At 47.2% G+C, this 26,048-nt stretch overlaps 1 protein-coding gene across 1 annotated transcript in view; it reads right to left on the bottom strand.

Moving 5' to 3' along the window:
* Positions 1-6,551: 6,551 nt before the first annotated feature.
* ADAMTS3 (ADAM metallopeptidase with thrombospondin type 1 motif 3) overlaps positions 6,552-26,048 on the bottom strand; it is a 152,480-nt gene continuing 132,983 nt past the window's right edge. The window contains exons 17-22 of the mRNA XM_054990701.1: positions 20,499-20,662; positions 18,460-18,625; positions 17,450-17,582; positions 15,165-15,372; positions 12,502-12,619; positions 6,552-7,526 (exon numbers count right to left, since the gene is read on the bottom strand). Of these exons, the coding sequence (XP_054846676.1) occupies positions 6,946-7,526; positions 12,502-12,619; positions 15,165-15,372; positions 17,450-17,582; positions 18,460-18,625; positions 20,499-20,662 (1,370 nt within the window). The 3' untranslated portion in view covers positions 6,552-6,945. The remainder of the gene's footprint in view (positions 7,527-12,501; positions 12,620-15,164; positions 15,373-17,449; positions 17,583-18,459; positions 18,626-20,498; positions 20,663-26,048) is intronic.

Here is a 26,048-nt window from a genome sequence, read left to right as displayed (position 1 = left end):
TGGCATGACCCGGTAGGGCATGACGCCTAACGCCTGATAATAAGGATTACTTAGGAACGACGGCCATCCCCACTGTGGTTGTCCTTGTATGAGACTGCCAGTGGAAGAACCAGGCGCACTAGCCTGAACTACCCCCTGTGTGGCCAGCCCACCAGGCTGAAGAGGTGGAGGCTGGGCACCCCAAAACTGCCAGGGGCCCGCAAAGCCCTGAATCCCCTGGTACGGGTAAGACTGCCCGGGCAGCGATCCCCCTAGGGGGGCGACCTGAGATCCGCTACCCTGAGAAGGTGGGGCCCAGTTAGCTAAACCAGGTCCCCCAAGCGGCCCCCAGGGCCAAGTGGAAGGTGTGTGTGGTGAGGACAGCTTACCATCTGCTTCAGGCTGACCAACGACCACAGCAACAGGTGGCTCTTCTGCCGCCTCCTGCGCCTCAGACGCCTCCTGCTCCGCCAGCCTACCCGATTCCAGGCTGCTAGGTGGGTCCGCTGCTGCCACAGCCGCACTAGAGGCACCTTCGAGAGCAGAAAGACGTGTCAGAACCTCCCTCTGAAAAGTGGCTACCGACACCTTTTTGGACGCCCTTTGCCCCCGGGCACCCGCCACCTGACCAGAGGCCAGGCCCCGGCGGCTTTCCAGTGCCGCCAGCTTGGCCAGGATTTCCTGCCGAGAAATAGAATCCTCATCATCATCAGAAGACGAGAGTGGCAAGGCTTGACTTGGCGGAGGCCTCTTGGCAGGCTGCTTACCTTTACTAACCCCTGCACCCTTCTTAGGAGGCATGGCAAGGACAAGCCCTCTCCCACTAGCCTACGCTACAATTACAGGCAACCCCGGTATTGACACCCCTCACCGATACAATGATGACTAGAAAAAACAGGGGTGGGGGAGGCTCCAATCACCCCCCAGAGAAAAGCCACTCACACCCAAAGCCAGGGCACACCACCAACCAGACCCACGAGAACCAGCCAGAAAAGCGCTCGGGTTGTGTAATGATGTCCCAGACTGCAACCACTAGGCACCCCTAACCGGCCAAGGATGGCGCTGGCTAAAGCTCCCAACCCCAGGTGCCCACCCGAAGGGAAGGGCAGAAACCCCCTAGCCCCCAGGGAGGGCAAACTCCTAACACCCCCTGGCTGAGAGAGAGCGTGAACGAAGCCCTAAAGGGGGCAGGTAACAAAAAGGGGGGGGTGATGAAGCACAGCAGGCCGCCGTTGGATGCCTCCGCAACCACGGGCCAAGCCCACAAGCCAGACCCGTGCGGGCCCTGAAGCAGCCGCCGAATGCTGCGCCGCGCCGCCGATCCTGGGCCCTCCGCTGCACCGCTGCCTCCCGCGAACGCTGCCGAGCCGGAGCCAGGGAGAGCAGCCGCTGCCGCCACCGCCGCCGCCGCCGATCCTGGGCCCTCCGCTGCCCCGCTGCCTCCCGAGAACGCTGCCGAGCCGGAGCCAGGGAGGGCAGCTGCAGCCGCCGCCGCCGCCGCCGCCGAAAACGCGGCAGAAACGCCGACGGGGGAAGGCCCTAGCGCGCTCCTAGAGCGGAGAGAGATCCGCCCTGGACGAGCGCGCAACGGCAACTGCGCCACAGGGAGAGTGGGGCCGGCCTAAATATGGCCGGCCACGCCCCCTTTGAAGACCCGGATGCCCGGGAAACTCCCGCCCTTCATCCATGCGGAAGGGCAAAGCCCGGCACCCGGGTAAGCGCGCAAGCGCGCCCCGGGGGTGCCGATTTTCTGGCATGGAGGTAAATGACATCCCTTTAAACTTCTATTAAAGGGCCATGATATTTTTTTATTCGAGGATGTTGGCCACCTTAACTGCCAATCACTCTATTGATACACAGGACAATCATAAGAAGGTCTGCTCAGCATCCTATTCAAGTCAATTCAATGGGAGTTACTCCCAGGAAAGTGACCATAAGAGAGCCCCGACAGGTTCCCTGTCTGATAGAATTGTTCTCTCCGACAGTCAGGGCAAAATGGAGATCTTCTCAAAAAGCTGTATGTGAAACTTAAGCAAAACAAGTTAAAATCTTCCAGATGTTACAATGAAGAAAAAGGCATAAGATGATTTAAAAAAAGAATTACAGTAGTTTCATTAATGTTCCACGTTCTATACAATTGTCCAGGATGTTGGATTCTAATGGGAGTGGTGGATCTAATACTGTGATCTCGGGACCAAATATTGATAAAAGAACTTCTTAGTTCAGTTCGTCTCAGCAGAAAACGGTTAAGTACATGCTTAGCCCTTCAACCAAAATCAATGCAATTTTAAAACATTTTGCTTTTGCCTGGATTATGTCCTTAAAGGAATATGCAACGAATCTTCCCTGCTATGGGATCTGTAGAACTGATGCAAAGAATTGATTCTCAGAGACGCTCAGTCTAAACGTTGCTTCTTTCACGAGTTCTCCATGGAGCCAACCCTTGCTCCACACAGGCACACAACCACTTCGGGGAATGACTTACATTAAAAAAATCTGACATTAAAAATGGCAACATCCAGAAACCAGTGGGAGAACACTTCAATCTACCAGGACATTCCATCAAGGACTTAAAGGTCACTGTAGTTCAACAGAAACCTTTCAAAAACAAAATCCAGCGGGAAGCTGCTGAATTGGAATTCATATATAAATTTGACTCAGTCAAGCTGAGATTGAATAGAGACTATGAGCAGAACCACAAGTGACAAAAGGCACAGGTTGGACACTTGTCTGCTTCCCTCAAGTTTTGATGGGAAATGTAGGCAGCTTGGTGGAATGTTGGACAAGTGACAGTTGAAAAGTCCATTGGACAGCAGTCAGAGAGCCGAGCTGCGAGACCAGGATGCCTACATTTCCCATCAAAACTTGAGGGAAGCTGACAAGTGTCCAATCTGTGCCTTTTGTCACTTGTGGTTCTGCTCTATGAATGGTTATCTCATTATTAGACGTAACTGACTTCCTTAACAGAAGCAAACTGATCTCCATATCAGAAGCTACTGTTTGCATCTACTCCGCCCTCCCCTCTCCACCTATATATCTGACCAGTTTCTTCTTGCCCTCCATGCATCTGACGAAGAGAACTGATTCTTGAAAGCTTTTGCTACAATAAAGTTGGTTAGTCTTAAAGGTGCTACTGGACTCTTTTTGATTTTGCCACTACAGACTAACACGGCTAACTCTTCTGCATCTATTAAACAATGAGAGCCCAAAGGGGCTTGGAAAGCTGTATCGGGGGAAAGGAGTGCTCCTGTCTTTCTCCCAAGCTTCCCCCCCACCCCCCATGCAAAAACAGTGTAGAGGGAGGGCAGTTTTCCTGTTTCTGCTGCCGCAAATGCACAAAATACCCCCATGTGAAGCTGATGAAACAGGAAACTCTCTCTCCCCCCACACGGGGGGGGGGGGAATACTTGGGAGAAAGGCAGGGGCTCTACCTCTCCCAGCGGCAGCTTTCCGAGCCCATTTGGGCTCTCCTTTTTTCATAGAAGCCGTTCCCCAAAGCTGCTGTGTGACTGCGTGGAGCACGAGTTGGCTCCGTGGAGAACTCGTGAAAGAAGTAACGTTTAGAGGGATCCTCAGCTCCTTGATGAAACAACAGTTCCCAGAATTCAGTGGGAAGGGGAGACAGGGGCGATAAACCAGATCAAAGTGCGGGAGGGGAACCAGTTTGGTGAAAGCCCCCGTTATACACAAAGGAGCCTCCCTCCCCGAGCTACATGAATCCCACTTAAGTCAGCAGGAAATGATAATTAACCAGCTTGATTGTACAATGGAATTCCGTAGGGCAGACATGCTCTTACCTCCAATGTTGAGAACTTGCAAGTTCAGAACTATGGAACCCTCCGGGATGAACAGAAACATAAGATCCTGATCTCACTACAGATGCTAATTTCTGCTCTAACTAAGCTGCTTTGTACCTTTAGTCCCTGACTGTCTTCTTTGCTTCACCGCGCCCACCTCCTGGCTGGGATAAAAAAGCTCAGGATATCTACTCCTCCCAATATCTGAAGAAGGGAGCACTGGCTCTCCAAAGCTTTTACCCTGAAAATCTTGTTGGTCTCTAAGGTGCCCCCGGACTCCAATCCTGCTGTTTTAATGGGGGCTGTACTTGATATAGGAACGTGCAACTGCCTTATATGGAGTCAGCGCATTGACTTATCAAGGTTGGTACTATCTCATCTCCGGCAGAGGTCCTTCGCATCACATACTTCTAAATATTTTAAACTGGAGACATGGGGGATCGAACCTGAGACTTTCAGCATGCCAAGAGATCCTCTATCACTGAGCCACCGTCCCCCTCTATTCTTTAATTTAATACTCGGAGGCAGGGTGAAGCCACCATTTTTAGCGTAAATATCCAGCCCATAAAACACTAGCAGAAAATCAAAGACAGTAACAATCTTTTTAATAAATAGCCTTACTTTTCATTTCTATGTACAATAACTTTACAGCAAAACCCAGGTGTGAGAGAGAGCCTACCCAGCAGAGACGGTGAAGGAGACAGATTGTGAGACCCCAAGCAGGATTGGGTTATTGCAGTCAGATGCATGTGGTTGAGTTGTCAGAAGAACACACTGCTAGAAACCAAATCCTGCTCTCACTTCGAAACCAGCGGGAAACGAAAGTACATTTTCATCCGTTGACATATCTACTGATCAGTTAGGTCTGCTCTAGTGTGGAAATGCCCTGATTGGGCTAGTCCAGGCAAGCCTGATCTCGTCAGACCTCAGAAGCTAAGCAGGGTCGGTCTTGGTTAGCAACTGGATGGGAGACCTGCAGAGAAGATCAGGGTTGCAGAGGCAGGCAACAGCAAGCCACCTCTGTGAGTCTCTTGTCTTGAAAACTCCAGCAAAGGGGGGGGGGGCGCCATAAGTCAACTATGACTTGAGGGCACTTTCCACCACCAATGTGGAAATGCTCTTTGGTGTCCCGAGTGACAAACAGGCCATTCTGAAAATCAAAAACGAGTTGCCTTCTTCTCCAGGAACATTTCTGCACTTTCCCTATAGAGTCCAGGAGCTGCTCATTCACAAGCACCACAGAAAAGAATGAGGTGTGCTCTTGCACAAATGCAATGATTCAGGCGATCAGATATCTTACACAAAGTTCCACCATTATCCATCCAAGTCTCGTCCGTTTCTTAAGGCCTTTCCTGCTGACCCCTGTTATCTGGAGTTAACAAGGATTGAACCTGGGACCTTATGTGCTGTTCTACAGCCCGAGCGTTCTTTCTCTGAACGACTAGACTCAGGAATAAACATATAGCTGCCTTTTACTGAGTTAAATTATTGGCTCTCCTATTTCTACTTTGGCTACAGCTGACAACAGCTCTTCAGGATCTCAGGTGGAGCGAAGTTCTCCCTGCCATCTGCCACCTGAGCTCCTTTCCCTGGAAGCACCAATGGATTCAACTTCTGTATGCAAAGCATTTCCTCCAGCATTGAGCGACAACCTCTTCCAATGAGTCGTGTTCTGCAGAAGTCTCTGGCCCTCTTCCACAACTCCAATCCACTTCAGGTCCTGGTGGAAGGCACCAGCGTCTTCATTTTGGAAACTGGTTCCTCTATTTTAAGCTCTGTTAAGGAAGGCTCCTGTATCAGAAAGAGGTATACTGCAGCATGGGGCAACCCAGCACTGGAGCCAGTTCTCACTACAAGACAAGTGCTGGTGCTGGAAACTATAACCATTTGCAATACCGATTGCATACGCTTGGATTTGATGTGCCACTTGATGCGCAGTGCATTGCTGGTGGCAGGGACTGTTTGCATATTCCATGTGCAGCTGGCCCTGTGGATTTGCATGGGTGCAAGCAACGACACGGGCAACAGAAGAAGGCACTGCTAATCTAGTCTTCCTTAGCAAAGCCCCATTAATTGTAAGCCCGGCTGTCAGCTTGAATGGTTGCCACACAAGGAGCCCGTTTTCCCTTCCCATTTCAACGACTTTGTCCTAAACGGCATAAGCAAACCACATCACAACATGTACACTTTGTACTTTATCATTCCCGAAGCTATGAGGCATGGCTGAGATTAACCCCCTCCTAACGAAGCCCAAACAGGAGATTATCTTTGATAAAAATGCCACTCGCTGGGATCCAAAGAGCCGAGAGCAGAACTTCCACCTGCATAGTTGGGCTTCTCCTCCCTGCCTTCCTTGTGCCCCTTCATAAAGCAGGTGGAATCTCCGATGCAACACAAGGAACAGTTGTTGGAAGAGGCCATTTGGTAACTTCTAGCAGGTGCACAGAATCACATCCATAGAAGAATGCGGGAAACACAGTGCACCGTGCTCTTTGGATCCCTGCCACACGGAATGTAAACAAGGCAGAACTGAATGGCAGGCACCTAAGCATGACCCAGAAATGTTAAGTCCGTAAACAAACAGAGCAACGCAAAACTCTGAAAAATAATACTGTTTTTTTTTGTTTCCATAATATACACTATGTACACGACAGCTGCAATTCCGACCATACAATTATCACCGGTTTATAGAGATAAATTAGCAATACAATTCTGATGGACTCTGTTGTTCCACAGTAAAAAATATTCCCTAGAAGTGTAAACTTTGGTACCTCTGGCAGCTTCCCTCCCCACGCCCCCCCCACCCCCCAAATTAAATTTCTTTCTTTTTTAAATTAATCATAATAATTAAAAAAAAAGCAGCTGATGTGCAACGTAGATTTCTGAGCACCAGAAACGTAGCCAGACCCATTCAGCGTCTCGTTTGTGTCACTTTTCTTTGGTGCTTTATTTCAAAGCGCTGAAGGTAACCAGATATTGGGAGATGAGGAAGAAGGGAAAAAGGGAAGGACGAAAGCCGCTGGAAAGTGAATCCAGCACTTTCCTCTTTTCTTTTTAGCAGTCAATCTGTCGAGAAAATGTGTGTTTGGAAAGCTTCCCGTGTACCCTGGGTACCTGGAACAAAGGAACTGAAACAAAGAGTCCTCTCCCTTTTAACTTGCGCTCTGTCTCATCTTTCCACGGGGGAAGGTCTTGGAGCCTGCCACTTGTCAACTTGCTTCTCATTTTTCCTTGTGGTTCTGTTTGGCAGAGCACCAGTCGACTGGTTGCTCTGGATCAGGGCAAGCTCATCTAACCAAGTTGAGGAATTGTGGGTTATGAGGTGCTCACTCTTGGCAGGAAGCTGATAGGGCACTGCACGGGGCCCAGAAGTCTTATTTCTTGCTCGGTTGTGAGCTCTCCTCTGGGGTCGGTCGGCCACTTTGGCCCTGCCGTAGGCCTGAGGAACGAGCGCGTGCGTGTCTTCTTCCGCAGGGGAGATCTGGCTCAACGGAACTCGTCTCACCAGCGCAGACTCTGAGCGAGGAAGGACCAAAGAAGTCGGAGCGACCCACGTTTTGGGCATGTCTCCAGGGTCAGCCATCATGTCCTCTTCGGTCTCGGCGGCTTCGCTAAGGAAAGGGGGCGGAAGAGTGCTGCTGTGCTTGCTACAGGATTCGCAGCACAGCTTTCTGTAGCCCGGGATGGAGCAGTAACGGGCCAGCACCTCCATCTGGCAGAAGATCGACTTGTCTCCCAGGCAACGTTCATCTGCAAGACAAAACCCAACACTAGTTAAAGGGTGTCGGATGGAAGGTGGCATGCGACAGCCCGATCTTGCCAGATTTTGGAAGCTAGGGAGGGTTGGTACTTGGACAGGGAACCACCAAGGAAGACACAGCAGATAAAGGCAAAGGTAAACCATCTCTGCTTCTCACTTGCCTTTAAAGCTCCTTGTTGGGTTTGCTAGAATTTGGTCCCGACCGCACAGTGTACGCGTACACATGTAATTAAAGGAGCAACTTATGTTTTAAAAAAAATACGGAATTGCTGCCTTGAGCTGGATAGCTCAAGCAAGCCCGATCTCATCAGATTTCAGAAGCTAAGCAGAGTCAGCCTTGGTTAGTAATTGGATGGGAGACCTCCAGAGTTGCAGAGGCAGGCAATGGCAGGATAACAGAAGAAAGATTGCTGGGAAGTACAAAGGGCGAAGCAGGAAGAGGCATCATCAACTAAAATACGGGGCATAAATTCACAATTGCTTCTGTTCCAGTTACTGGAAGAGGGTTGCGCAGGGGAACAATTCAGCGGCAGAAAGCAGCTCTGTGCGGGGGCTGATGGGAACTGGAGGACAGCTTGTGGTTCTTTGGGGAAATGACACTAAAACATGTTTGCCAACCCGTCTTCTTAAGCTTAACAGTAATGCTTCAAAAAAAAAAAGTTGAAGTACCCTAAAGGAGACCCTTAGGAGGCCTGGCTAAGCACCTGCTGAAGCCGGATAACAGATGCATTAAAAATTTCCACCTGAACACAGGTGATGCTTTTGAGAACAAAGCCGATGACGCTGTCGGGAGCCGTTACACACAGACCTCTTTCAACGTTGATTGCGACACCCGTACCCCCCACCCTCAGCCGTCCTCGCCGCAGGCACGTTTGTGTTCACGTCAAGTGCTCAGTTTGTTCTGCCGCTCCCTTGGAAATTCAGCTTGGCTTGTTTCATTTCAAAGGAAGGCTCTAACGGGACCATTTAGCAACTCGGGCCCTCCCCTTAAACAACATTTTATTTATTTTATTATTACACTTGTATTCCGCTTTCCCTGTAAAACGGGCTCAGAGCGGATCACATCAGAAAATATAAAACAGGGTACAAAATAATTAAAGCAATTTCGGTCAATAAAATAAAGCGGCATTCCTATTACCCCTAAAATCCCTTGGCAACCAAGAACCCATGGGGTGGGGTGGCGAGCTGCTTGATGTTCAGCAGACCGGGGGCGGGCGGGCATGTCCACCTCTGAAAGGAGGCCGTTTAAGAGGGGGGCCATTCGCCTCATCCACCATATGCCTGGTAGAATTGATTGATTGATTACATTTATAGCCCGCCCTCCCCGCAAGCGGAACATCTCCATTTTACAGGCCTGGTGGAATCCTGCCCAGCCTGTGTTTCAACAGGCAGAGTTCCACCAGGGGAAAAAACATGACTCCACAGGGCAAAAAAAAAAAAATCAAATCAAATCACACCAGAGTGCTAACTTAATGAGCCACTTCCCAGGGACTTGGTAACTCTTTAAATTTGTTGAACAAGAAGATGCAGAAGTATGTGCTATTTTTATTTATGAAAAGAATAACAGGAACAAAGAAAGCTGCCTTATACCGAGTCAGACAACTTAGCTACTTTGACTGGAAACAATTCTCCAGGGATCTCGGGTGGAGATCTTTCACATCACCCTTTCCCAACATGACTTCCTCTTTCCCTCCTCTTGCTAGCTACAATAAATCCATTCAGCTTTAAGGAGCCCCAAGACTTTTGCTACAACAGATTAACATATAGCGACCCTACCAGAATCTGGTATCTTTGTATGGGGCCCAAAGTCATTCAGGGGCATTTAAGGGGTGTTAAAAACACTTTCTGCTTTTATGTCAAGATGAAAGGAATGTGGGTCTAATGAAGTCCTTTTTTAGTAGCATTGTTCTTTTCAGAGGGGATCAACAGATCAAAAAATACTATTTCGAAAAACAGAGAAAACAGATGGTGTGCATGTTTGTATAACAGGCCCTTTACTGCCCTCTAGTGCCTACAAAGGTATAAAATCTCTCCTACTGAGATCTCTTGCAGGTAACTGTGTTGCAATAGTTGGAAGCCCCGACCAGGACAGCCCAGGCAAGCCTGATCTCACGAGATCTCAGAAGCTAAGCAAGGTCAACCGTGGTTAGTAATTGGATGGGAGACCACCAAGAAAAAACAGTGTTGCAGAGGCTGCCGATGGCAAACCACCTGTTAGTCTCCTACCTTGAAAACCCCAATGGGGTTTGCCGTAAGTCAGCTATGACTTGGCAGTACTTTCTACCACCACCACCAGTTGGATAATGGGTTGGATCTTGAGGATCTGATCCACTAGTGGAGGTGTTTTCCTCTGCGGGAAGAAGCCTCTTCATGAATTTAGAGGCTCCTGTACACTTCATATTTAAGTGTACAATGGGTTGGATCCAAAGGAAAATTCCAACTAACAGAAGGGGTGTGTGATTTCTGTGGATTTCCCACTCCCAAGGCAGACCTTCATCTTCCTCCTCATACTGTTTTGGGGCGCGGGAGTCCCTGTCCCACAGGAGCATAATTTCAGGTGGCATTTTCGGATGCAGGTAGGAAACGGAAGTCCCATCCCACTCAATGACAGCAATCCCTACTGTCAGCTGAGATTTACCAAAAGACCCAAGCCAATACATGTAATTTATACTCAAGACATACGCTGCTTATCTACTGATATCCAGAGCTTGTTAAAAAATGCATACATTTTATGGGGAAATTTTGTGGTGAGGAAACAGAAAATGGTGCAAAATAAATAATTGAGGGTCCAGTTTGCACAGCGAAGAAGCATGGTCGCCCCAGGGATTTGGGGGTTGAAAGAGCAGGGGATAGAAATTTGAAATCATCTATAGACTGCCTGTGAACACACATGAAAATTCCTTATACTGAATCAGGGTCAGTATTGTTTTCTCAGATGGCAGCAGCTTCCCAGGGTCTCAGCCAGAGGTCTTTCCCATCACGTATCACCTGGTCTTTTTCACTGGAGAAGCTGAGGATTGAACTTGGGACCCTCTGCATTCCAAGCAGATGCTCTGCTACTGATTCACAGCTCCTCCCCAACCGTAAAAGAGACAAAACGTTAAACTATTCTGAATCGACACTCTATACTATCTAGCATCTGTGTTGGAGTTTGAGCAAAATGCTCTCAAAAACGCCACCCTCTTGCTTGCTCTTATCTCTAATGAAAAGGGTTTTTCAGAACTCAGATCTTTCCTTCCAAAGAGCGATAATGCTTATGCAGTAAACAATGATTTAAAGACTCGGTATTTTCAGCGGCGACTGTGTGCAACAGCAACGTCTTCTTTTTCATTTGCTGTTATTATTGCCTGTTTGAGTGCACAGTTCAGGATTTATGGCCCTTTGGCGGCAGAAAGTGCAGCCAAGTTATAGTTGAATTATGGCGACCCCTGGTGGGGTTTTCATAATAATAATGATAACGTTTGATTTATATACCGCCCTTCAGGACAACTTAATGCCCAATCAGAGCGGTTTACAAAGTATGCCATTATTATCCCCACAACAAAACACCCTGTGAGGTGGGTGGGGCTGAGAGAGCTCCAGAGAGCCGTGACTGACCGAAGGTCACCCAGCTGGCTACAAATGGAGGAGTGGGGAATCAAACTGCCTCTCCAGATTAGAGTCCTGCCGCTCTTAAGTGACTGACCCAAGGTCACCCAGCTGGCTTCAAGTGGAGGAGTGGGGAATCAAACTGCCTCTCCAGAGTAGAGTCCTGCTGCTCTTAAGTGACTGACCCAAGGTCACCCAGCTGGCTTCAAGTGGAGGAGCGGGGAATCAAACCCGGCTCTTCAGATTAGAGTCCCGCGCTCATGGCAAGAGATTGACAGAGGTGATTTCCCATTGCCTGCCTTTGTAACTGGTCTTCCTTGGAGGTCTCCCATCCAATTACTAGCCAAGGCCGACTCTGCTTAGCTTCTGAGATCTGATGAGATCAGGCTTGCCTGGGCTATCCAGATCAGGCAATGCCTTGCCTTACAGACCCTATTTTGATGTTAAAGTCCAATGTGTTCGCCTGATCTAAAGGTTGCGTGTTTGACCTAAAAATAAAAAGACAGCGAGAAACTGGGTGGGTAGGGCAGGCAGAACATCCTAGGTTCAGTCCTCAGCATCTCGAGCTAAAAAGATTAGACAGTAGATGTTTTTCCACACTGCTGCTGCCCATCAGATTATACAAGACTGAACTGCAAAGTTCAACAGTGTGACTCAATCAAGGGCAATTTTAGGCGTTCCTATTCTAAGTATCTAATTGTAAGGCACAGCTTTTTGGGTGGGCATTTAGTGCGAGACAATAGGTAATTTACCCTGTTTGTATCGCACTTCCACGTGTGGTTTTTTCCCCCCTGGTTGTCAGTATAATGATACCTTATTTAACATTTTATTGTCTCATATCCAAACCCTGCCTGGCAGAAAGCACCGTTCGGGATTTTTGTTCAATGAACTGCTTCTTATGTGTAAACTGATTATGGTTTCCTGAACACTGCACAAAAGAACCTGCCAAAGAATATATGAATGAGGTTAAAGGTGATCTCGCTTTTAGGAATCTGCACCAGCCGAGCATGTTCTATAATCACCCGTTCAGCCAGGAGGGCTCGATAGGAAAAGGGAGAAGACAGGATTTACAGGCATGCAGTTGCAATACTCTAAATTAATGGGATCTCCATCCGTGGACATCGGTGGCAGCCAGAAATGGGAAGATGTGCCCTTTTGCAATGGGTGGGATTTTCAGGACAGCAGCGTTGCTTTACCAGCCTCCAGACTTTGACAGTGCGGGAGAAACCGTACAGGTATATGCAGTGTAGGTGAGGCAGAAAAGATGCATTAGAACTTGGCCTTGCCTTGGGCTGCAAATGGTGGGTCTGTGCTTTGGATTGCACTGCAAATGTTACAAACTAGCTGCTGAAAAGTGGGAGTGATGTTTTATCTTACCGTTGCAAGGAGCAAGCCTGCACACCCGTACGGATTCTGGCTTTTCGCCGTCGCACTGGTCGCCCGCCCGACATAAAACCTGCCTGGATTCAGTCCCTTCGCCGCAGGTCACAGAACACTTTGGAGGAAAACAAAAAGGCATGTTGCTCGAGAATCTGAAATTAGCATGTTGCATCTTGATCTGTGTGGCCTCCGATGTGGTGTGAACAAATGGGCTTTCCCTCATTTAGGTCAACACAGAGGAGGGGGCTGCCAGTAGTACGCGTCCAACTGTGGAGTTCTGACAGCTTAAGGACACTTAAGTCCCCAAAAGAGGGGGCAACAATTTTGACCGATTCTCCCCTCTCACTTCTTACCCTCCGATTCTCCCCTAGGCTGTGATTCACCAGCCCCAAGAACTAAATTTCAGGGGACTCCGTGGGCTGCAGCAGGAGAGAATAGCCTCAAATCCCATTCTGCCAAATCCACAGATGGTTGGATACACACCAATGCACCCTCCGTGGATGTGAACCGGGGATGTGAGATTGCAGGGCGATAGATCAAGCCTTTCCCCTGAACTTTCATTTTCAAAACATAAAGCCTATAACCCAGAGATACGAGGGGAATAAAGATTTGAGTCCACTGGCATCTTAGAGACCAACAAGATTTTCTGAGTATGAGCTTTTGAGAGTCAGAGCTCTCTTCTTCAGATACCAAAGAAAAGGAAAGAGGCAGTTTTCTATCCCATCTGTCTGTAAGAAATGAACCTCTTCCCACTTGCCTCGCAACGGCTTGGATCCAAAAGAATTTCTCCCCATGGAACACCACTTTCTCACCTTTTCCTTTCCATGACAGCCTGAGATCTTACTGGAAAGGTGAGCCTGGAACCAAGCCAGTATACTGACCAGTGGGATGTTTGGCTATTCCTTGGCACTTGTTTTTAAATTCTGCTGACAAACGATGGTTTCAGTTGCGGAGTTGATGGATGTGTCTGAAGCTCTGACTCATGAAAGCTCAGGTTGAATCTAGGAGTTTCTCTACACAAGACATCTTACACAGGGATGCTCAAGTGTAGGGAGGCACAACATTAGCTGGGAAGTGTAGTTTAAAAAAACAGAGCCAAAGGCTCTGTCAGTTTCACCTCTCTACAGGAGGGTAGTTTAAAAAGACAGAGCAGGTAGATATCACCCCTCAGAGGATTTGCTAATTTCATCTTCGCCTCCCTGAAGGCACTGTCAATTAACAAACTCTCTGAGGAGTGATCTCCGCAGGCTCTGTCTTTTTCAACTACCCTCATGTAGAGAAGTGAAATTGACAGAGTCTTTGGCTCTGACTTTTTAAACTACACTTCCCGGCTAACATTGCATCTCCCTACACTTCAGCATCCCTGTGTAAGATGTCTCGTGTAGAGAGACTCTAAGTTGCTAGTCTTTAACATGCCACCGGACTTCTGTTTTGTTTTTCTGCACAAATGAAAGCAGCTACCCTTCTGGAAATATCTGGAAAAAATAAAAATAGGGTGATTCCCACCATCCAATCAGGGAGGCAGGAACTAATTTTCTTCCTCCTCCTGTCTGGTGTGCGGGACACCCTCTCTTCACCCTAGTGAATGTCAGGGTCTGCATTCGGACAATCACAGTCAGCGTAAGTAAATCATCTGAACTGACTTCGTTTTGCATTCTGGGATGGGGCAGTTTGCAGCTGATTCTGCACACGTTGGATAATGCACTTTCTTTTTTTTCTTTTTTTATATAAGTTTTTATTTTTAATTACTAGCCACAAAAACTATAAAGAAGGGAAAAAGGGAACAGGGGGAAAGGGAAGAAACAACATATAAAAAACACACACTACATCTACAAGTATTGCATTCCCTTCATGATACAATTATTTAAAGTTAAACTTTCTAATATGCTATTAGATTAGTAGATCTTATAAAGTACGAACTACGGTCAGGACCAGGTCTTCTCCCCCCCCCGCCCCCTGCGTCTCGGTCTCAGTTCTCTCTGAACAGCTACAGTAGCTGCGCTCACTCCCTCCTCCCCATTTCCCCCTTCAGATCCTAAATCTTCTCCTTGCTGAAACTCTTGATGATTAAACACAAAGTCCCTCAGCTGTGCTTCCGATGTTATCTTGTAGGCTTGGTCTTTATAACTGAACCAGATGCGTTCTGGAAATAACCATTTGTATTTATTTCACACTTCCTCAGAAGAGCTGCAAACCTTTTATATTTGAATCTTCTTTTCCGAGCTAAAAATGGAACGTCCTTCAATATCTTAACCTTGTTACCCAGAAAGTCCAAGTCCACATTGTACGAATTATATAAGATGGTGTCCCGAGTCTTCTTAGATGAAAACTCAATAATAATCTCGCAAGGCAGCTGACGCTTCGTTGCATATTTTGAAGATGTTCGGCGGACTTCCAGAATATCGCTTTTTGGATAATGCACTTTCAATGCAATTTAGCAATCATTTAGAAGTGGATTTTTTGTTTCATACACGAAAAATTCAGTTCCAAATGATCTCTAAAGAGGATTGGAAGTGCATTTTGGCTAACACACAATTTTTGCCTGCCCCCCGTCCCCACAGACTCAGTACTCACAGCTTTTCTGCATACCAAATGAGGAAAGCAAAAGATGATGCCAGTTTCAATAATGGGGGGTCAAAAGTCAAAGATTTGGTGCTTACTGGACTCCAGGGCCAGGTTTTCCACTGAGCAGGGCATGGGGCTCGGTTGCAAGGTCTACGGTTCTCTGGGCGGTCCCCGCTACAGTATTTGAAATGGACTGAGCGGTTCGACCCATCGTGGAGCGGCTGAACGCAACGGACCGTTCGGATCTGATAACCAGAGGTCCCGCAAGTCTTGGTGCAGTATTCCCATTCTTCTGAGACCCAGCTGGGCGGGAAGAGAAAAAGAACAGTTGTGAAACTTTTATGCTACATTAATTCGTGCCAGAAACCAGCTCAGAAGATTGATTCCATTCATGCACGCACAAATATTTCATGACCCGGGGACGGCGTTTCCCAGCTGGAAAACTGCTGCTGACGGAATGGAGAATGGGAATTTTTAATAATTTACAGTGAGAGATGAAACAAACATGATAGAATGACTGAGACAAGTGTGTAGGACAGAGATACAAGCTGGTTTCGTTTGGCGCCAACCTGGCCCAGGAGGCTGGTGCTGGCTGGGGCGTCAAACACTGGAAGCTGCTTTAGGAGCAGGCAGAATAGAGATCCATCGCTGAAACTGATCATTTCCATTGGCTCCCTCTCAAATTGTTTAATCTGGCCAGCAGGTGTTTTCCAGGGCTTCAGCCAAACACAGCCTTCCCCAACACCCCCTACTCTTTTAATTGGAGAAGCAGGGGATCAAACCTTCATTACGAACTATGGACCCTGCCTTGTATAAGGTCAAACCATTGGTCCATTTCACTCCAACTAACAGCAGCTTTCTAGGGTCCCAGATATGCTAAGGATTGGATTTAGGAGAGACTATAGACTTCACTTCCTGATCTGGATAGGCCTGGACAGCCTGATCTTGTCAGATCTCAGAAGCTAAGCAGGGTTAACCTTGGTTAGTAATTGGATGGGAGACCTCCAACAAAGCTTGCAGAGGCAGGCAATGGCAAACCACCTCTGTTAGTCTCTTGCCATGAAAACCCCACCGGGGTCGCCATAAGTCAACTCTGACTTGAGGGCCAGATTTCATTTTTATTTCATAGACTTTACTACTATTGCTGAAGTATGATAAACCACAGACTCTGCTACTATTGCTATAAGTATGAATCTAGTGGGCAGTTCCTATGTTGTATAACATGTTGGTCTTCAAACTGCTTGTGCTCTGTTTTAGCATTTATTCAACTCTGTATTGGATTTCTGCTGCTTTTAAATCTTTGCAAATTTGCATGGATATACTCTATTACGTGTTTATTGAAATGTCTTTGAAATTGACTGTACTGACTCACACTGCTTAATCCGCCTGGAGTCTCTGTGAGAAAGGCAGACTAAAAATAATGTAAATGCTATGTGTGTTATGTGTTATGTGCCGTCAGGTCGCCTCTGACCTACGAATGAAAGACTTCCAAAATGTCCTATCATTAACAGACTTGCTCAGATCTTGCAAACTGGAGAATGTGACTTCTTTTAGTGAGTCCAGCCATCTTGTTTTAGGTCTTTTCCTACTGCCTTCCACTTTTCCTGGCATGATTGACTTTTCCAGAGAATTTTGTTGTTTCATGATGTGACCAAAGTACAACAGCCTCAGTTTTGTCATTTTAGCTTCTAGGGAGAATTCAGGCTTGATTTGATTTAGAAAAATAATGTCAATAAAAAAATGGAGGAGAGGAGGACAATATAAGCCACTTTGGGGAGAAAAGGGGGTATTCATTTTAAATAACAAATAAAAATAAATAAATACCCCACTTTTCTCCCCAAAGTGGCTTATATTGTTTCCCTCTCCTCCATTGTATCCCCACAACAACCCTGTGAGGTAGATCAAGCTGAGAGAATGCAACTGGCCCAAGTCCACTCTGCAAGCTTGCATGGCAGAGTGGGGATTCGAACCTGGGCCTCCATATCCTAGCCTGACATTCTAATCACTACACTACACCGTCTCGTTCTACCACCAAGCCTGAACTGTTCTTCCCCTTTCTGCTGTCCAAGAGAAGTGAGTTTGGAATGCAAAGGCCATGTTTTTTATGAAGTCAATACATACTAGATTTTCCCACCAACCTTAGAGTAAATTGGTTTTGCACAAACAAACACGGCTTTTGCACTCCGAAGTGGAACATCTGAAATTAATGCAGGTCTGGCTTTCTGTTTCCATGGTGCCTCTTACAGGCGATGCATTGGAATGCTACAGCCTTTTCTCAAAGGCATCCTTACACTGAGTTAGGATACCTTCTGACCGAGTGCCGTTTTTGAACCCATGCCGCTGGCACCTCATATACTGTTGAATGTTTGCAAATGCTTACAATGGCTGCGTGCATTCCTGAAGATTGCACATCCGGCGAATGGGCTTAGGCTTTTTGCTGGCTTCACAGAAGTCACGAAAGACCATTTTGTTATCGCTTTTCCTGCGACACCCGTACTTGGTGAACTGGAAACCTGGAGGGAATAACAATTGACATTTTGGGAGGGAAAAACATACTGTCAAAAAATGCAATGCCTGACAAAGAGAAAGTACAGTGGGAATGTCTCAGCCTGATAACTTCTCAAGAGTGGGAGCAGAAAGACCAGTCTGGAATACTGATCGAGATGGGTAGCCGTGTTAGAGCCTCTCTACTTGAGAGGGCTTGTGCTGCAGTGCTGCCGAACTCTTTTTGATTTTGCTACTACAAACTAACACGGCTAACTCCTTTGAATCTTTACACAAGCAAACTGATCCCCACACCAAAAGGAGCTGTCTGCATCTCCATATCAAAGGAGTTGTTTACATCCCCCCTCTCCTCCTTCCCCCCTTCCCCCCCTCCTCCTCTATATTTGGCCAGTTTCCTTCTGCCCTCCATGCATCTGACAAAGAGAACGTGATTCTCGAAAGCTTATGCTACAATAAAATTGGTTAGTCTTAAAGGTGCTACTGGACTCTTTTTGATTTTGCTACTACAGACTAACATGGCTAACTCCTCTGGATCTCTACTTGAGACATCTTATACGAGGACGTTCAAGTGTAGGGAGACACAATGTTAGTCACGAAGCATAGTTTTAAAAGGTCGAGCCAAAGGCTCTGTCAGTTTCACCTCTATATACAGAGCCTGCAGAGATCATTCCTCAGAGGGCTTATTAATTTCATCTTCGTCTCCCCAAAGGCTCTGTCAATTTCACCTCCCCTTTGGGAGGTCAATTTGCATTACTGTAAAAAACGGAGAATCCTAAAACATACCGGCCCTTTTTAATGTAAGCATGCATGCGTGCACAAACGCACACAAAATATCTATGGTCTTGTTTTAATCCAGACCCAGCACACACACACATTATGACTTGCCTCCTCCGCAAGGCTTGGAACATGTGGACCAAGTCTTCAAAGCCCACTCAAAAGTGTCCAGTTCCTCTTGAAGGACATTGTTGCTGTTGACGTTGGGCACTGAATCCTCGTGGATGATGTACTTGTAAGTCAGGCTGGATTGCGTGTCGTTGTCCCGAGGAATGATCTGTCAAAGGGCAAGCATCATGAGAGCTGTTGAAGCATAGTGGTTAAGTGGTTGGGCTGTGAATCAGCACTTTGCTGGTTTGAATTCCACTACTGCCTTGAGCTCTGCAGGTGGCCTTGGGGAACCCTTCCTTTCAGCCCCAGCTCCCAGTGTTGGTGTGGGAATAATAACAACACTGAGAGCTGCTGTAGCATCGTGGTGAAGTGGTTGGGTTGTGAATCAGCACTCTGCTAGTTGGACTCCCATTGCCTCCAGGCAGGTTGAGAGCCAATTGGCTATGTATCACAAATGGTACACAGTTGATCTAGCACAACAAACTGGACATAGGGTGGAAATACTTGTTACTAAGTACCTAGGGACACTCAAGTGCAGGATTGTATGTGTGGTCCTCAATTCATGTGCAGGCTGTTCTTGCTCAATGCACGTGAATCTCGCTTTCATGGGAGCTCCCTTTGTGTGACTGCATCTTTAAGTGATTCTGGAGGGAAAAGCACCAATTCAGCTCTGTTTTAGCTGTGAGAACAAGTACTGTAGGCTCTTTTGACTTGCCAATTTGCATTTCTTTAAGGTGTGAGAAAATGTCAAGATCTGCATTTCAATGAATGGATGTGGGGGAAATTGGGATACTTTTAGCAATTGAAGAGGAACTGATATCTATGTATCATGAATACAATGTATCATGAAGCCATGAATGCATACACGTGGAACAAACTGAAGTGTGACTGTGTGAGTGATGCATGGAAAGTTGGAGGAGGGACACGTGAAATGAGGTTCACTTGAGCATCCCTAGGTACTTAGTATTTATTTATTTTTATTTACTTTATTAGATTTATATCCCACCTTCCTTGTGAATGGGCTTAGAGTAGCTAACAACAAAACATCAATAAATATAGGCTTATAAAAATATAAAACTATAGATGCTATTACTAGTTACAGTAGTACAATTCCAGGCATCATTAAAATACATATGCCACTATAAAAGGTATAAACTTAAATTCTACAAGGTCAGCTGTGGAATGGCATCCAGAGTGGGACGGAAAATGGGACATGGTGGTCAGGAAGTAAGATGGAAGAGCGGACGGATGCCGGTCCTCAACCAAAGGCCCAGCAGAACATCACCATCTTACAGGCCCTGTGGATCTGCAACATTTCATAGGTCTGAATCTCTAATGGGAGTGCATTCCATCAGGCTGGAGCCAGAACGGAAAAGGTAAGGTGTATTTCCACCTGCAGCCTCAGTGGTCTTGAAAGCAGAAAGAAATTCCCCTATGTCTGCTTGGCTTGGCCTAGAGCAGCAAACCCCTCTTTGTAAGCAGTAGGCCCAGCCTCCGCCATGTTTAATAGCTATTTAATATCGGCACCTGTGATAGTAAATCGCAAGACTCCCGGATTAAAAGCAGTTTGTCTTGCAAACAGAGGATTTCCAGCTAGCAGTTGCTGAGTCCCTCCCAGTAGACCCAGGCATGTAAATGTAGAGTGACCAGTGGTGATTAGTTTTACAGTCTCCTCATCTCCGAAAGGAATCCAGAGCAACAAAGGTCTCGCAGAGTCATCCCACGTAACACATTCCTTTCCCCTCCTTCCATAATGAGATCTCCTGCCCATGATTGAGGAGCAAATCAATTGGCATTCATAAATATTTATAATTCATTCCTGGGAAAGGTACATTCCACAACTAAATTAATCAACTTAGCTCCGGTGGACTCCATTAACAAACTGCCCCTTTTGTGCAGTTCCAGGAGAGACTTTGCATTCTCTTTCACATACCTTGGCAGCTAGCAATCAAGATAATCAAACCTTTTGTTACTCCCAGGAACTGACTGTTGGAGTCACAAGGAGAATATCAACAAAGAGAGAAGGCAGTGAGACTTACCAGGACGACAACAGCATCACGTAAAGGGCCATCGGTATGAAGAGTTTCTATGTCATCTTCGATACGGTACTCCCATTCAATGCCCAGATCAATGAAGGTGCGAGAGGTGGATCCTTCCCCTTTGCTGTTCAGAATGTAGTGGCCAGTCGCGTGGTTCTTAATGGCTAAAAGGAGAGGGAAACACAACTGCAATTTGTCATATAAATCAGCAGATGCAATTCTCCCCCCAAATCTGACACAATGTATGTTTCCAGGTCTTTGGGGCTGCGTGTTGCAGCATAACCATGTGAGACAAGGATCTGGGAGAACCAAGTTCAAATCCCTACTTCACCACGAAGCTTGCTGAGTGACTTTTGGACTTTGGCCCAGCAATCCTAAGAAATACGCATCCAAGTCCACTGAAATTAGTGGGCTTTAAAAAGTGCGACTTTGCTTAGGACTTCACTGTGAGCTACCTCACAAGACCGTTGTTGAGGACAAAATGAAGGAGGGGACCAAGCGTGGGATAAAAATGTACCAAGTAAATAATCATTCATCTTCTGGACATGTGGCATTGTGTTCAGAGTGGGGCAAGGACAATGACTGGAGTCTGGAAAACAACCCCTATCAACAAGCTTTTGACAAAGTTCCTCATCAAAGGCTCCTAAGTAAGCTCAGTAGCTATGGGATAAAGGGCCAAGTCCTCTTGTGGATCGAAAACTGGCTAATTAATAGGAAACAGAGAGTGAGTATAAACGGGCACTTCTCACAGTGGAGGGCGGTGAGCAGTGGGGTGCCACAGGGGTCGGTATTGGGTCCAATGCTTTTTAACTTGTTTATTAATGATTTGGAATTGGGATTAAGCAGTGAAGTGGCTAAATTTGCAGATGACACGAAATTGTTCAGGGTGGTGAAAGCCAGAGAGGATTGTGAGGCACTCCAAAGGGATCTGTCGAGGCTAGAAGAGTGGGCATCCATGTGGCAAATGAGGTTCAATGTAGCCAAGTGCAAAGTAATGCACATTGGAACCAAAAATCCAAAATATAAATACAAGTTGATGGGGTCTGAACTGGCGGAGACTGACCAAGAGAGAGATCTTGGAGTCATGATAGATAACTCACTAAAAACGTCAGCACAGTGTGCGACTGCCATAAAAAAAGCTAATGCTATGCTAGGGGTTATTAGGAAAGGGATTGAAAACAAATCAGCCGGTATCATAATGCCTCTGTATAAATCGATGGTGAGGCCTCATTTGGAGTACTGTGTACAGTTCTGGTCGCCACACCTTAAAAAAGATATCATAGCACTGGAAAAAGTACAGAGAAGGGCAACTAAAATGATTAAAGGGTTGGAACACTTTCCCTATGAGGAAAGATTGAGGCGCTTGGGGCTCTTTAGCCTGGAGAAAAGACGACTGAGGGGAGACATGATAGAGGTTTACAAGATAATGCACGGGTTAGAGAAGGTAGAGAAAGATGTGTTTTTCTCCCTTTCTCACAATTCAAGAACTCGTGGGCACTCTATGAAATTATTGAGCAGTCGGGTTAGAACAGATAGAAGAAAATACTACTTTACACAAAGGGTGATAAACACATGGAATTCGTTGCCACAGGAGGTGGTGGCAGCTACAAGCATTGCCAGCTTCAAGAGGGGACTGGACAAATATATGGAGCAGAGGTCCATCAGTGGCTATTAGCCACAGGAGATAGATGGTATTCTCTTTGTGGGGAGGTGGTGCTCTGTTGTCTTGGTGCTGGAAGGAAGGCAGTGGGAGGGCATCTGGTGTCCTGGCCTCACTGACAGTCCTTTAGATGGCACTGGATTTCTAGCCACTGTGTGTGACAGAATGTTGGACTGGATGGGCCACTGGCCTGATCCAACATGGCTTTGCTTATGTTCTTTGCTTAAACATTTGAAGAACTGGGATATGTTTACCCTGGGAAAGAGAAGAATGAGGGGGATCGTGCTGTTCGAATACAGGGAAGAGGTCAAAGACTTGTTTTCTGCTGCTCCAGAGGTAAGGGTCTTAAATTATGGGATGGTAGATTTCAGACAGAAATTATGAGAAACTTCCTAATGGTGAGAGCAGTTCAACATGGAACTGATTAACTTAACAATAATAACATTCAATTTATATACCGCCCTTCAGGACAACTTAAGGCCTGCTCAGAGCGGTTTACAAAGTGTGTTGTTATTATCCTCACAACAATCATCTTGTGAGGTGGGTGGGGCTGAGATAGCTCTGAGAGAGCTGTGGCTGACCCAAGGTCACCCAGCTGGCTTCAAGGAGTGCGGAATCAAACCTTGTTCTCCAGATTAGAGTCCTGCCGCTCTTAACCACTACACCAAACTGGCTAGGGGTCTTCAAGCAGAGGCTGGATAGCTGTCATTTGGGGATGTTCTATTTTTTGATTTCCTTTACGGAACAGGGGTCTGGTCTATACGGACCCCTGGAGCCCTCCTGCTCTACCATTCTGTGATCTTTGTCTGTGTGTTCGGGGCAGGGCCATAGTGAGGCTCGCCGGCCCCAGGGGCAGCTCCAGGGCTGTTGCCGCCCCCATGACCACCTGGACTGTGTGATGACATCACTGTGCATGATGTCACCATGCAGGGAATGCCACCTCCGGGAGTGCACCCACAATTCTGTGTGCGAGCCGGCTGCCCCATCGGTGCAGCAGGCAGCTGGAATGGTGAGTGGGCAGCCTCTCAGCCCTCCCACTCAGTTGCCCCACATGCCACCTTAGCTGCCTGCTGCATCGATGGCTGTGCATGGCCCACAGCTGTTGCACCCGGCTGGGAGCACGCGCTGGTGGTGGCAGTGCGGGGTGACTGAGCAGGAGGGCTGGGATGCTGCTCGCTCAGTTGCCCTGCACTGCTGACACCAGCGTGCACTCAAGGCTGGGCGCAATTGCTGCAGGCCAGGCGCAGCTGTCGGTGCAGCAGGTGGCCAGGGTGGCACGCAGGCAACCTCCCAGCCCTCCTGCTCAGCCGCTTGCACTGCTGCCACCAGCTCTGCTATACGCACTCCTGGCTGGCATCCGTGCCAAGCACCCCCTGTTTGTCAGTACTGGAGGCAGGCAACCTCCTGCCCTCCTAGATCAGGCCCTGGTTTGGGGAGGGGTGCCATAAAGTCAGTGGAACCTGGGTTCTCATTCATTCTTTCCAAATTTCTCAGTTTTACCTCCCTAACTCTAGGCTGAAGCAACTGGGCATGGGAGGGTATTCTTGTCAGGCAAGGCACAGACTCCCGTATTTTATTTATTTATACTCTTTCTTTCTCCCAAGTGGGGACCAAAAGCTGCTCCCATTATTCTTCTCTCCTTCAATTTATCCTCACAACCACCCTGCGAGGTAGAGTAGGCTAAGCGGGTGCAACTGGCCTAAGGTCACTCAGCGAACGCCCATGTCAGAGTAGGGATTTGAACCTGGGCTTCTCAGATCCTAGTCTGACACTAACTACTATCCCACGTTGCCTCTCTTTGACAGCCCCAGCAGTTCCCACTTTCAGCCACATCTGCTCTTGCAGATTCCCTTACTGCTTCTCGACAAGTTGTGGGCAGCTAAAAAGCCTCTCTGCCTCTTCAATCCCACTCCATCGGCTATCGATCGGATGAAAGGCAGTACCTATTTTCCCTCCTATTTTTCTACTCAAACCCACTAATAACAGTTTTCTCACTCAAAGATGAGGGCTGCTCTGCTGAATACGACTGCCTCCCATCTCTGCATCCTCACTCTACGGTTGCTCTTCTTCCCCACCAAGACCGAACCCATGATTGTGATTAATATCAGCAATCGACGGTAATGGCATGCAGAGAGGAACCCAGCGGCTGCAAAAAGACTCCTGTGGTGGCTGCCTGCATGGAAGGCACATTTCAGGCATCCCTCTAAGTCTGCTTGCATGATCTCCCACAGCGAGGGGAAAGCAGACCCCCTGCTTCTCTGCTATTACATCTTTGGAGAATTCAGATGCCTGTAAATCATTAGCCATCGTCAGCTTTGAAAGCTGGCATAGATGCGCCCCAAATTGCTATTTTTTAAATATATGGCAACAGGAATGAGATATGTGAGGCTGGAAAAGGGGGAACACGTGTTTTGAGATTAAAAGTAGTATTGGAAATGGCATGTTGTTTTATTGGCATTTCAGAAATTGGATACTGAATGCAGAAGCGGGATGGGGTGGTGGGGAGGTCCTATTCATGAAAGTTAGAATATGATACTTCATAAATGGTTGTTGTGGATTTTCCGGGCTGTATAGCCATGGTCTTGGCGTTGTAGTTCCTGACGTTTCGCCAGCAGCTGTGGCTGGCATCTTCAGAGGTGTAGCACCAAAAGACAGAGATCTCTCAGTGTCACAGTGTGGAAAAGAAGTTGGCAGGTAATTTATATCTACTCAGGAAGGTGGAGTTGGGCTGAGTCATCCTGTAAGAGTTTCCCAGGGTGTGGAATGCTAATGGAGGGAGGCTTCACTGTGTCCTGAGGAGTTTCTTTTGCATATGGATTGGTGCTTGATATGCTAATCTTCTCTGCAGGGCTATTGTCGGGTACAGAGTATTTTGTTAGCCTGGTGTTTTTCAGGACTGGAAACCATGCTCTATTCATTCTTAAAGTCTCTTCTTTCATAAAGTTAGAATGAGTGCTTGCCTCACCCTATAAGTGGAAATGCATCCAATCCCCTCCACCTCAAATTTTAAATTTAAAAAATAAACAAGTTAAGACATGATGCTCTACTTAGTCAGTGGAGGTCTGGTATGAAGTATTTTCTGGCCCAAGCAAGGTAAGCCCATCTGCCTCCTGGGCCACAATGGCTAAGATTGGGGTTCAAGCTGCAGAGGGTTTTATTTGTATCTGTTGGCAGTGGCACATTGCCAGGAAGCGATGCCAGACCCACCCATGCTGCCCATGTGGTGCATGAGTGCTGTCCTCAAAGGGCAAAGGGACAAACGCACACCCCTCAGAACTAGATTCCAGGTGTGGCCCCATTGAGCACCCTCGCACAGGAGACAATTGTGATAGCAAAATAGCAAAGAGTCCAGTAGCACTTTTAAGACTAACCAACTTTATTGTAGCATAAGCTTTCGAGAGTCACAGCTCTCTTCGTCATCTGACAATGCATCTGATGAAGAGAGCTGTGGTTCTCGAATGCTTCTGCTACAATAAAGATAGTTAGTCTTAAAGGTGCTACTGGACTCTTTGCTATTTTGCTACTGCAGACTAACATGGCTGACTCCTCTGGAATTGTGATAGTCCTTCTACAAATGTCTGCACCCTCTTCAAAAGAGCGTCTGTTGCAACTGGGCGGGGGGGGGGGTCAGCCATTTGTTTCGGCAAATACTTATTGCAAAGTTGGTTTGGGGCCGAGCATATGATGGCCCAGCATCTTTGCTACAGGTTTGGTGTCATGCATTGGAACCGCAAAGCATCCTTAAGTGGGCATTAAGTTGTCCTGAAGGGCGGTATATAAATCGAATGTTGTTGTTGTTGTTATTGTATTTGGAAGTGGTGATGACAGTTTGCCCAGTGCTAAGGACTGACTAAACGTGACCTAGCCTGCTCCAGCAGTACATTTACTAA

This window comes from Eublepharis macularius, chromosome 10, assembly GCF_028583425.1.
Source record: "Eublepharis macularius isolate TG4126 chromosome 10, MPM_Emac_v1.0, whole genome shotgun sequence".
NCBI lineage: Eukaryota > Metazoa > Chordata > Lepidosauria > Squamata > Eublepharidae > Eublepharis > Eublepharis macularius.
This window is presented reverse-complemented; position numbering and strand designations above follow the sequence as displayed.